This window comes from Microtus ochrogaster, chromosome 1, assembly GCF_000317375.1.
Source record: "Microtus ochrogaster isolate Prairie Vole_2 chromosome 1, MicOch1.0, whole genome shotgun sequence".
Lineage (NCBI taxonomy): Eukaryota > Metazoa > Chordata > Mammalia > Rodentia > Cricetidae > Microtus > Microtus ochrogaster.
This window is the reverse complement of record NC_022009.1, coordinates 124809319-124822330: the sequence shown is the minus strand read 5'-3', so window position 1 is coordinate 124822330 and position 13012 is coordinate 124809319. Positions and strand designations below refer to the sequence as shown.

The following is a 13012-nucleotide window of genomic DNA, read 5'->3' as shown; positions in this document are numbered from 1 at the left end:
CAGATGACACAACAGCCTACAGCAGACACAGTGGGGAGCAGATGACACAACAGCCTCTTCACACAGTCACACACCTCAGGGTGGCTGGATGCTAACACACGCTGAGGGAGTCCAGAGCACCCAGTCATGGGAGGTCTTCTGGTTGAAGACTCTGTGTAAATTCATGACAAGTTTTCAAAGCTGTACTCATCCTCCCAAAGCAAGTGACAAGATACAGTTTGTCAAAATGTACAAGGTATATTTTGTTATTAATTTGCAAATGAGAATATGCTAGTTTCTTGCTTTAAAAAAATGCAAAAATATTATAGGACAATATACATAACTGCCCTAAATATTTATTCCAAATTGGGTCAAGAAATGACAGACAAGAGACAAGCAGACAATACTATAATTTAAATACATGAAAACAGCACCATCAACAAGGTGCTACAGGGCCCTCTAGTGTTCAATGAAGAAACTTAAATGATTACATGGTTTACTATGAAAATCTCTCCAATTGACTAAGAACACTGTAAATACATCAGTGTAAGACTCCTTACACACTGAACATGCCCACCTCTTTCGTGGCTGTTGTACTTTCTTTGGAGTACAATGCTGCTGTACTTTATTTTGAATTACTATCTATTTGCAGAGGATACAGCCAAAGAATTCTGAAATGTGTGCTGGGCAGGCAGGGCCCAAGAGAAATGCTCCAGCACAGTCTGACCAAATTCCCTGCATTGATCTGGAGACAGTGGCAACCGCTCCAACTCCTATAGGGAAGGCAGAAGACCTGAAAGAGCAACTATAACGCAGAAGAACAAACCTGGGAGACTAACACTGTCCACTCTCAAGTCTTCACAACCCAAGACAGCACTGATAGGAAACAGATAACACATACAACTGGGGCCCAAAGCAGACCCAGTGTAATTGCAGCCAAGTGATCTTTGATGGAAGGGCAGAGGAGATACAGTGGAAAAAAGTCAGTCTCCATAGACGGGCCAACAAGACCCGGAGCTCTACCACACAGACCATGATCAGCACCAGCATCAACATCACCATCTTTGGCCCTACACCCTCTTCAAAAATTATCCTAAAAGTAGCCTGCAAACATACATGTAAAACGAACAACCACCAAACCCCCAAAAAGTGACAAGAGAAAACCTAGGCAGATAACCTCGACATCATCTATGAAAGAAATAACGATGAAAGAACATCATTAAAATTAAGCAGTCACTATCAATAGAGAAAGACAAGCCATAAACAATTCTTGTAAAAACACATCCAATAAATAACTTACTGAAAACGCATAAACCTATAAAAAAAGGCATTGTTAAGAAGAAAATCTAATTTAAAAATGAGCAAAGACCTAAATAGACAGCTCACCCAGAAGATGTGTTTATGGTGAGTGTGCACCTGAGAATATGTTCACTATCTTACAGCACGGGGAAGAGACGCAGCGTATCTCAGAGCAGACCCAGTCCAGGACGCTGATGACGCCAAGCACCAGGAAGAGCAACCTCACTCACTGCCGTGAGAATGCCAAACAGCAGTCAACAGAAGACACCCTGGCAGTGTCTGCAAACGAAAATATACTGCTACAGGTCTCGTCATCTGTACCTTTTCTCATGGTTGCCAAAATCTGGAAAACCAAGATGGTCTCTATTAGGTGGGTGGATAAATAAACAGCAGCCCATCCAGACAGAGGAATATTATTCAACCATAAAATAATAAACTTTCAGGCCTTGAAAATAAACTAAAGAAATTTCGCAAATGCTGTTTGCTGTGGGACAATGGTCTGTACCCTGTCAATTGTATTTTAATAAAATGCTGATTAGTCCCAACAGGAAGTAGAGGCAGGGCAATGAGAACAGGAGAATTCTGGGAAGAGAGAGTCAGCCTACAGCTGTCACCCTGACAGTTGCATAGTTTTCCCTCCCAAGAACTGACGTATGCCCTTGAAGGAAGAAGTGCGACCATAAAATGTCACTGAGTGTAGTGGAACGGGTGGCAGCTTTGCTGCCTGGATGTGACCGGGTCCCACAGGTCTCAGACGCATTCAGAGCTCTGGCAAATTCTAGCCAGGTCTGTTGAGTTTGTTGCTGGAGGAATACAGCTTAGCATAGTCTGTACTTTCTTGTCTTTGAGACTTTTTAAAAAGATTTATTTATTTGTGTGTGTGTGTGTGTGTGTGTGTGTGTGTGTGTGTGTGTGCCCCATGTGCATGTGGGTACCCACAACTCAGAAGAAGGTATTGGATCCCCGGTCACAACCCTCTATTATGCATTATAAAAGTTATACAAAAGCCTAAGTAAAAAAGTGGTTCCTAGTAGTTGTGTCTAATATTTCTGATATTAATAAATGCTTGCTATAACAAGACCAGAAATGTATTTAAGAATACTGACATTATCTATTAAAATAAAAATGAAATTCACCCTGAAAACTGCGTGCTCATCCTGCATCTTCTTCACCACCACCAAACAGCATTACAGAGATGAAAGCAATCTGCCTCAACACCACCTTGGGATGACTCTGCTTGGTACCAGTACATATTTCAGACGTTTATCATCTGTACTCAAAGTTTTAAAATTCCCCATTCTGCTTCTGTTTTTGATTCAGGGTCTCATCAATCAGATCAGGCTGGCCAAGAGAGATACCTACCTCTGCTTCTCAAGTACTAGGTAAAGTCCCCTGTTCTATAGGAAAAATATCTTTAGTTTAAAGAGGTAGGTCTTAATTGAAATAATCCTTTCATTATTTTCAGTTAATAAGATACAGATTGAAAAACAATCTGATTCTCACACAGATCTAAAGTATATTTAGAGCAATTTAGTTTTAAACAATGTTAAATATTTTTTAAATTGCATTAATAGAAATTAAAAGTTTACCATAAGTCGACACTTACTTATTAATCAAACGTAAGCTTTACTTACAAGGCATTTGAACAGAAACTTTATGGTTAAGGACTAGAAAAGGTATAGATTCACTGACAAATTCTGCTAAGGGTTACAGCACATGCCTATGCATTGATGAGACCTGTATCTCTCTTCTAATTGAAGCCCAGAGTATTAAGTTCAACCACCATAACCGTTGTATGTACCGACTGAACACTAAAGACCGTGTGTGTGTGTGTGTGTGTGTGTGTGTGTGTGTGTGTGTGTGTGTGTGTGTGTGTGTGTGCTGTAAAGAATGAACTGCTTTAAGGGTCAGATACAGTCAATACCAGGTCACACACAGACCTATGTTTCAGAGTCAGGATCCAAGCGCAGATACCAAGAGCTATCACCCCGTGTTAAGGGAACCCATTCGTGGCTTCTGGCCTGCCCCTTTCCCTGTTCCATATCTTCCCCACATTCCAAATCAAGTTAAGCCAGACCCCACCCCACTGCATCTCCACTTCCCATTCACAAGGCAAAGATGCAGTCTCTCGAGGGCCCATATATCCTAGCACATGTTATATAAGACAGCTGCTTTCTGGAAATGCCTGGACCTAACAGAACTTTAACTTGAACAGAGCTAGGCCTCCGATTTCTAAGAGCATGTCATTCCCAGGGAGTTACTTAACTTAGCTTTCCTTTCAGTTTTGGCTGTTGGTCACATTGTTCTATAAAGGCTTCTGGCTGTTCAACTCTATAGAGCCGCCACACGACTGTGACCTTGATCCTGGTTCTGGCCACCTTCAAACTCAGGGTTTAAAGCCCTTCTCCCTGGTCCCAAGAACTGCCGGGCTGTGTGACTAGATCCTGCTTATCCTCTACTGCTTAGAGCCTAAAAACACAATCTCTTCAACAGACTACTTTGCAAATGTATTCATGTGTATACACAGTTCTTATCGGAGGCAATGGATAAAAACAGGTAACAGAATTGAAAAATCAAGACGTAAAAAAATTTGATAAGGAACGGAACGAAGTTCCAGATGGAAGCATCAGAAATGACTTCCCAAATATGATTGTTTCCATGAAAAGATCTGGAGGATAAAGACTTGACGCTTGTAGTCCCATTTGCTTTTCATGTTAGCTGAAAGAGAGCTGATAAAAATAAAACGGTAACAAGAGTTAATAATATGTATAAAACATTTCATGTCAAAGACTCAATATGAGCTAAGAATCTCTTGATATAATAAGCTGTTAATATGGTTAAAACTTGAAGAGGTAAGACACTAAGAACTGGCAAAGCAAGCTGACTCTAGAACTTGGGGAAGAGTGCTCATACTAAGACAAACAGCAAACCCATCTGACAAACTCTAGAGAGTAACCAGACTCGTTTCTTTTTCATGATCCTTTCTTCGTCTTTCAACTTCAGCCTTGCAACCTCATATCTTCAATAATGTCTTGTTAAAAACCACAAGAAAAGCAGTTTTCTGAATTCTCAGGTGGTTCAAAGAGCAGCTTAGGTTGTTTCCTAATCTGAAACCCCTCTCTTTGGAAAACACTGTTGTGCAGTTTGTTACTTTCTACCACAGGGGGCAGCATACCACACGAAAACAGGACCGATCAGGAGTAAAATCTTTTGTTATTTTCAGTGTGGATGGGAGCTGGACAGGTTTGTGCCAGATGGGGTCCCAGTGCTGAGAGGAACAAGCCCCCACCCCTAACACAGAAGCTATCTGCCATGGATAGCCACATGCAAAAGAAAACTAAGTTTTCTAGAACAGAGTCTCACTGGGAAACAAAGTGCTCCTAAGGGAGGGTCCCCTGCCCAGCAGTGATTTCACAAACTCAATGTTATCTTTGGAGGTTGTCTCACAAGGCTTTGTCAAGGCATACTTTTTTCTTTTCATAATTACAGATTTCATACATAGATACATACATATAAAATTCTGTGTTTTTATGGGATCCCTATGTATATGAACATGTGTGTTTCTGCATCTGTATGCTTGGGTTCTTTTTCTTCTTCTGTTTGTCTGTTTTGTCCTATTCTGCTTCATGTTTTTGTTTGATCATGTTTTCTTTAGATTCCTGTTTGTTTTCTATGGAGAACCAGAAAGGGTGTATATTCAGATGGGAAAGGAGATGAGAGAGCTCTTGGAGAGTTGGGAAGGGGAAGCACCGTCAGAATATATGGCATGAAAAAAATCTGCTCTCAAAAGAAGAAAAATAGAAAAGATCTAAACATGAAAAAAAAAAAGAGAACCTAAAAATAAGCATTGTGTAGGGTGAACCATTTATTTTCTCATCTCTCACAGGGATTTAATAAAGAGCAAATCTTGATCACCAATAGCCTTGACTTTCGGTATCCGGGCAGTCTGGAATTTCTAATCTCTACTGTTTATTGCTGTTAAATTTCAAACTCAGGACAACTGACTGAGGTATCTATTTAGCACATCAAAGCTGGACCTGGTCTCCAAGTTCGCCCAGCATCCCTCAAGCCCTACCTGTCACAGGGCATGGCTGGCACACTCTCACCCCCTACCCTGAACTGGAGAGTTCAGGGCCCAGGCTGCCCATCCCACAGAGCCCTTCCCTATATAACCCACACATTTTAGTCTCCTGCCCTTTTGTGCTTTTTGGCCTCCTGGCTGCTGTGCCTAGTTTCCCTCTCCTCGCTTCTCCACCCCTGGCCCGGCTCAGTCTGGTCCTGTCCACTCTCGACTCCCCCGAATGCCCCTGCCCTGCCTCTACCTATGCTCTCCCTCTTACTTACATACAATACACTTTCTCTTCCACTGCACCCAGGAGCAGTCATACCCTTTCCTCTCTTCTTTATTTCTTTTTGTCACTCAACTGTACATTCCCATAAGAACAAAACTTAAAGGGAATGGAGTGGTACCTTTGGCTCCAAGAGAAGACACTGCATTCGGGTAAAGAACAGAGACTGTACCCTACAATTCAGTTCATCCAAATGGGTCTACTCATCACCAGGGCAGAAAACACCTCAAGAGACTGTCAGTTTCAGAAACTTTAAGAAACAGTACAGAAGTCTAGCTCAACACACTGGCTGGTCCAGTGGGCCCTTTGGCCACTGTTTACATTCACCTTTTAAGGTACCCACTTCACTGCAAAAAATGCTGTCTACCTCTACACTTAAAAAAAGGAAACCTTCAATGACTAAGGGTAGGAAATTATCTTAATAGTTTCCATTATGTTCTGAGAATAAACCAGTGCAACAGAGAATCTAACATTTTTTTTTTATTAATGTAGAAAAGATGCAGGAATGGCACCTAAATCTAGCTGTCTTCGGGTTGTTTAGAGACTGCCACAAGGATACTTCAAAAGCATACAGACGAAGAACTGAGGAAACTTAATTCTCTATTAACACCTCAAAGGGGGCGATGTTTCCTTGAGTCTTGCTGTACAGCCTACCCCAGACACACGCTCTCTCACTAGAGAGCTCAGGCGGGCCTCCTGCCTCAAGTGTTGAGGTTGTTGATGGATATGTCGCCCGACTTCTAAAGGAGGGTTCTTCATTTCGTGCCCCCACTTGGCTCAAAGGTCAAATGTTTAGGGTGTGCCCCCACTCGGCTCAAAGGTCAAATGTTTAGGGTTGAATGAAACTAAAGTCCAGGATACTGAGGTTTCTCTTTTTCTTTTCCTTTTTTTTTTTTAAAAAAAGTAAAGACCAGGGATTTAAAATAAAGCAAAATAAAGTACTGAGTTATTATAAATTTCTCCTATTTTCCTTATTAATAGACATGTGATGTCTTCTCAATACAGCAAGGTAACTTTTAAAATGTCTTTAAAGCCCGTAACAATGCCTTGCTATCTTGACTCATGGTCTTCTTCTCCAGAGTGAGGGGGTTTTCTGAAGCTGTTTCAGAAATGACGAGAGTGGTCAAAATCTAGTCAATTGAGACCCAAATCCTTCATCTAGGCATGGAGACAGTTGAATAAAAGAAAACCACTACTTAATGCCATTTCCTTCCTCAGTCACACTGACAGTTCAATAAAATAATCTATGAGTAGGCTATGAAAATTAGAGATAGTAACAAATTAAAACAAAACTGATTCAGCAAATCAAATTTATGCCAAATGTATCAGATACTTCATTCCAAGTCAAACTATATTAAAATACATGCTATTAAATTTGTAACTATTTATGAACAAAATCCACAAATCCATTGTTAAGTTTAAGAAACAGCAAATGAGTAAAAGGATGTCTACGATAGATGGTGTTTGTAAAACAGGTGAGCTATTACTCAAAGACAACCCCACAACAGTTTAACCCTTAAGGCTGTCCTACATGGCCATTCATGAGTCCCAGCTCATTTTTGAATAATGAAACAGAACTATTTTCAGTGATTCCTAGTAACTCCCATATCAGAGTAACTCTGGTGGGAACACAGCCTGTACATACATTAACTATTTGTAAATAAAAAGACTCCATTACTTGATTTATACACATCACGTTTCACGACAACCCTGCACACTACACAAACCACTTTACTTCAGCAGCAGATCTGAAGCTGGCAATCTTTTGTAGTAAGCAAGATCAGTTTCCCCCATTTCACAGCCAGGCTGCCCTCCTACCAGTGCTTCTACTTACGGCACTGTGAACGCCTTTAACAAACGAAAACTTAATCAAGTTGTTACAAGTGAAGATAGCAGGCAATCTTACAACAGTGATGTAGTGGGTCAGGTGAAGGGATATCAGATACTCACTTTTGTCGTCTTTGTATAGAATGGGGAAGAGAGCTGGTGAATGGGCAGGTCCACGATACTACTACAGTTTGTGACATTGCTATTGTGCGTATGTTCATCTTCTCTGCTACTATCATCGGACTGATCAAAATCATCACTCTCCTGGTCCATCTCCTCCTCCTCTTCTTCCTCCTCCTCCTCGTCCTGTTCCCCAGCATGCTCTTCATCTTCCTCTTGCTCTTCTTGGTTTCCTGAAGAGTCCTCATCTACTGAGATAAAGCGGTTATTGTTTTCCTCCACGTGTCCTGGCTGGGAATCACTCTGGTCTCCAGGCCTGGGGTCTGCCCCCACAAGTTCACCATTCCGTGCAGTGTGCTCCTCCTCTTGATAGCTCAGTTGCTGCTGCTGCTGCTGCTGCTCCTCCACCACGCGATTCATCTGCTCCTCATCTACCTGGCTTGAGGAAGCATTCCCTCTCAGAGAGCCTCCAGTTCGTCGTCTTTTGCTGCCCACAGAGAGCAGTTCCTGATTCATTTCCAAAAGCCAGCTTGCTACTTCTTGGACCTTGGCTAGACTATCAGAAGATGCAAAGGTTTTCACATTCTGTAGGAGGAAATGGGGGATAAACAAGATTTGTACAGTCTATATTGTCATCTACTTTTGAGTCCCATGCCTATCGTCTAAGTAACAAAGACTGTGGAAAACATTCACATGTTCTTTAAATTAAGTAAGTTATAAAGCTTCTAAAAATGCATACCTTTAACAACTTTTTTAGATATACCTCTAAAAGCTTGATAGTTTAGTTGTCTTGATCAGTATGACATAATTTAGCCAATAAAACAATTTTAAATCTTAAATCATTAATTCAGAAATCATAGCCTGGATAAACTATTTACTAAATAGTAAACATAGCCATACAAACAAAAAGAAAACACCCAGGTGCCCAGCTGGGTTCATGAAATCTTGAAGTAAATCCTCTTTAAGAAAGCTTTATTATCTTGGCAACTCCCCAAGCTTCTCCGATCACAAAATTCTGCTTTCAGGTAAGAAGCACAATCTCTGTGATTTTCATCTCCCACAATGAATATAAACCAATTGAACAACAAATTTAAAAATTGTAATTAAGAACACAAAAGCAAAAAGGTCTTAAGTTCATACCCTCTGACCCAGTAACTCCACTGCTGGCAATCTATCCTAAGGAAGTAATCCTAAAACAGGAAAGGAAAAAAATTATACAGAAGATGTTCACTGATGCAGACAGGAGTTAAGGGAGAGGGGAGGGAGAGAGAATGAAAATAAAATCCAGATGTTTAAGATAAAAGAATTTGTATCCAAGACATGATCCATTTAAGAAGCATGGTGAAGACCGGTTTTGTGTATCACGCTAAGGAAAGCCTTACATGAAAAGCACAGGACTGCAGTCTAATTTCTAGATTGCATAAGACTACATGGTGGTATTTCAAAACGCTTGCATCTTAAACAACGGCATTATTGATGCTTTAAACCGATTTCTCAAATTTTACACATTATGTTTTCTTTTGTTTCTTAGCATAGGTTCTAATATTTCTTGTTACATTTTCAGTGAGTTCATTATAGAGCACATTCTTTGCTAATATTTGATAAAGTTCAAGTTTACTAAAATAATTTCACATTACACACATTTAAAAACCCCTAGAACCTGAACTTTGAAATTTTCATACAGAAATTAAGCTGTCAAAAATGCATTATTATTTTACAAACTAATTCTGAACATCTTAGAGAAAGCTTTGTATGTGTCAGAACACTCATATAAAATACAAACATGAAAAAATAGTATTTTATTGTATTTATGTTGAAAATTTCAAAAGTTTAAAATTTCAGAATGTTCTATTTCACACCAGCAGAAATATATATTAATATATTCAAATAAAAATCTTATGTTTCACCAATATCTAATGAGATTTAGCTGGTGTTCAGAAAAATGAAGTCTGTATAATATATTTCTACACTGTACAATTATCAAATATTGCACTATTCCCTTGACAACTGGACATGACAATGTAAACAATGCTGATGAAACCTCACAACTGTCAATCTGGAAATGTCTGTAACTAAACAGACAACTGAGGCTCAGTCCAGGTGAGAACTTGCAATGCAGTGCTCACAGATCACTAATCCAGAACCAATGCAGCGCTCACAGATCACTAATCCAGAACCAATGCAGCGCTCACAGATCACTAATCCAGAACCAATGCTGTGCTCACAGATCACTAATCCATTTCAGACCCACATTAGTGTCCCAGATGGAAGTACTTACAATTATTTCTTCACCTAATCTCAAGTACTACCAAGAATAAATTATACAACAACGAAACCTAAGACATGTCTCTGCATGTGCCAAGCATGTCATTTAGCAGTTTTTGATTATAGAGCCCACAGTAAAGTAAGACTTCACATTACAGGGCTACAAGGAAATATTAAACATTCCTGAAACAGCAGTTTCAAATGGAGTGAAGATAATAAAAAGTTCACAATCCCTAAAAGCCTCTCTCGGTCACCACTGTTAATTAAATAGTTAATTTTCTTTGTGGTCACCATGTCTGATGAAGTTGCTTTAGTCACTGAATTAGTAAATCCTGAGCCACTGCTCCTGGGGCAAATGGTTCCCATCAGCCTCTGGATCCCAACCCTATCATCTACTAGCCGACTCAGAACTCAGCTTCTGATTAAAGGCACCTTATTTAATGCAGATTATGGACTCAGCATTGAACTCATGCCCAACTAGTATCACTCCTACTAAGATGCATTGTCTAAGATGCATTATTTTCTCCATAAGGTAGTGTCACAGCTTTCTCAAACATTACAGGGTCATTTTAAACAACGCGATCAACAAAAGAAACAAAACTGAGGAAAATGTTAGCACAGACCAGGAAGAGGACACTTGTTTACGGCGTGGCCCTGAAACAAGCAGGTGAAGCTTGTTCCAACTGGGTCCACAAACGGCTGTCTGATACGGCTCAGTGCTCTACAAACATAAGGATCTGAGATCAAATCTCCAGCACTCAAGTAAACTCCAACATGTAAGTGCAAGCCTCTAACTCCGATGGTGAGCAGGGGAACAACAGGAAGATCCCAGGCCTTGGCTAGCCTGCCAGTCTAGAGGAAAACGTAAACTCCAGGCAACTGAGAGACCCTGATAGAAATAAGTTGGAGAGCAATACAGGAAGACACCAAGCATCAAGTTCTGGCCTCTACATGGCATGAACACCCCCATATACATATCCACACTCTCTCACTAGCCCACTAAAACCAGCAACAAGTCCCTACACCAAGTGACCCCTCCCTCAGTCTTGCCTTTCCCCATAGCACTAAATACACAGAAGCACTAGAATGACCCCTGCTGTTTAGGACGGACCTGTGTGTGTGTGTCCATCCACACATTCATATACACGGCTTCCCCCACTAGCTCTGAGGCTTTATCAGAGATAAGCTGTCCTTTTTCACTGATGTTGTCCCAGCATGAGGGTATAATGCCTCAATATGTGCTCAAAGTATCTGCTAACTTCACAATCAACCCCAGATCTCTTCCTGTTTAACGAGGCAGACAGGCCATGCACCTGAACTTAATTTAGCAGCATCCCCAGTCATGTCTACCACATGTCTCACTCTTTTGCACTCGCTGAGTCATTGCAAGAACCTTAAATGTCAATACCTTGATGGCAAATTACAAAAGTTTATATGTTTAACTTTGCCCCACAAATGAAAGCAATAATCAGTATGAAGAAGCTGGGAGCTGGGAAGACAGTGCAGTTGGTATACTGCGTATGGTGGAAGTATCGGACCTCCGTTTCCTTAGAGCCCTGTGAAAACTTGAATGTGGTGGTGCACACTTGCAATCCCACACTGGGGAGGCCAGGACAGAGGAATTCCTGGGGCTTGCAGGCCGGCCAGCCTAACCAACAAGGGGGACAGAAGAAACGAAACTGCCTGGGTCTGCTTACCGCAAGCCCAGCTCCAAATTGGGTGAAGAGCTTGTCTCAGGGGGATATGGTGGGAAACGATAGGACAGGACTCGCAGGCCTCCGTTGGCCTTTGTGCATACACAGGAGTGTGCATCTGCACACACATGGGCACATACACTACACAAGCGTGCATACACATACACAAAAGAAATATTGCAAAATTTCATTGACACATTTTGTTTCAAACTATTTACAATGACCCAAAACAGTACAGAAGTTTTCTAAGTGTGGTAGAGATGGGCTGAAATGGGGCTTAAAACACTTTTCTGGGGGCTGGAAAGATGACACGGTGAGGTTAAAAGCACTTGCTGCTCTTCCAGAGGACCAGAGTTCAGTTCCCAGCACCCACAGAGGGCAGTCAACAACTGCTTATAACTACACCTCCAGGGGATCCAACACCCTCTTCTGGCTCTTCAGATGCTGTACTCATGAGCACAATTCCACATACAGATAAACACATACACATAAAATATATACTTAAAAAAAGAATTTTCTGGAGTGATGGAGTCTATATTTTGACTGATGTACTAGGTATATAAGTGTGTATGTTGTTCAGGATTCACCTGTGCTTTTGATGTTAAAGCACCTCAATTTGTGTGTGTATGTGTGTGTGTGTGTGTATGCTCGTGCATGAAATGGAACACAATACAAACTTCTCTATGTGCTTTTCTTCTACTGTGAGTCTACTGCTAAATGCTGAGGAAGGTGTTGGTCTTGGATTCCACACCCTCATGAGTACGGATTTCCCTACAATAACATCAGATAAAATCTCATCGGGAAAGCAGGATAAAACCCCAAGATTTTTCCAGTTCAATAGACAAAGTGACAGACTTCCATAAATGCACAGCTCCTAGAATGGAGGAGTCAGCCCACAGTTCGCGGTCAGTGTCCCTAGCAGGCAGCTGTTGAGAATGAGAGGGGTCACACAAGCAACCGCCCTCGGTGAAGCATCTGAAGCCTCCATCTAAAGAGCCAGTGCCAACTGGACGGGATCTTTAGAAAAAGCCTTGCTCAGCACCATCATCACAAGGGGACTGGGAAGGAACCATTATGGATTCAAATCCTTTCAGATGTTCTCTCCTCTCTTGCCTCACAATCATTTTGCAGAAACATTTTGAACTTCAAAACAAACATACCACTGCAGTATGGAAAACACAGTATTTGCAGAGAAACAGAGATGAATCTTCTTCCTTAATGGGGTTCCCAACTTATTTATTGTGGTAACTATTTGTTGTAAAACATAACGGGAAAATAGTTTTCTATAATCTTTTTAAAACTAAGAATCGTGTTCTCTGTGACTGTTGCCTGGCCCTTCTTGACAATCTTCATTTGTTAAGTATGTAGCTACAACTCTATCAAATCCATGCTGTGTGTATGTATGTATATATGTATGTATGTATGTATGCATGCAGCTTCAACTCTACCATATCCATGCTGTTTGTATGTATGCATGCA

General features: G+C 40.9%; 1 protein-coding gene across 3 annotated transcripts in view; it reads right to left on the bottom strand.

The window, feature by feature from the left end:
- Fbxw7 (F-box and WD repeat domain containing 7) overlaps positions 1–13012 on the bottom strand; it is a 139783-nt gene that overhangs the window by 56429 nt on the left and 70342 nt on the right. For all 3 annotated transcript variants that reach the window (XM_026786370.1, XM_005344163.3, XM_026786423.1), the window contains one exon: positions 7578–8159. In XM_026786370.1, coding sequence (XP_026642171.1) covers positions 7578–8090 — 513 coding nt within the window. In that variant the 5' untranslated portion in view covers positions 8091–8159. The remainder of the gene's footprint in view (positions 1–7577; positions 8160–13012) is intronic.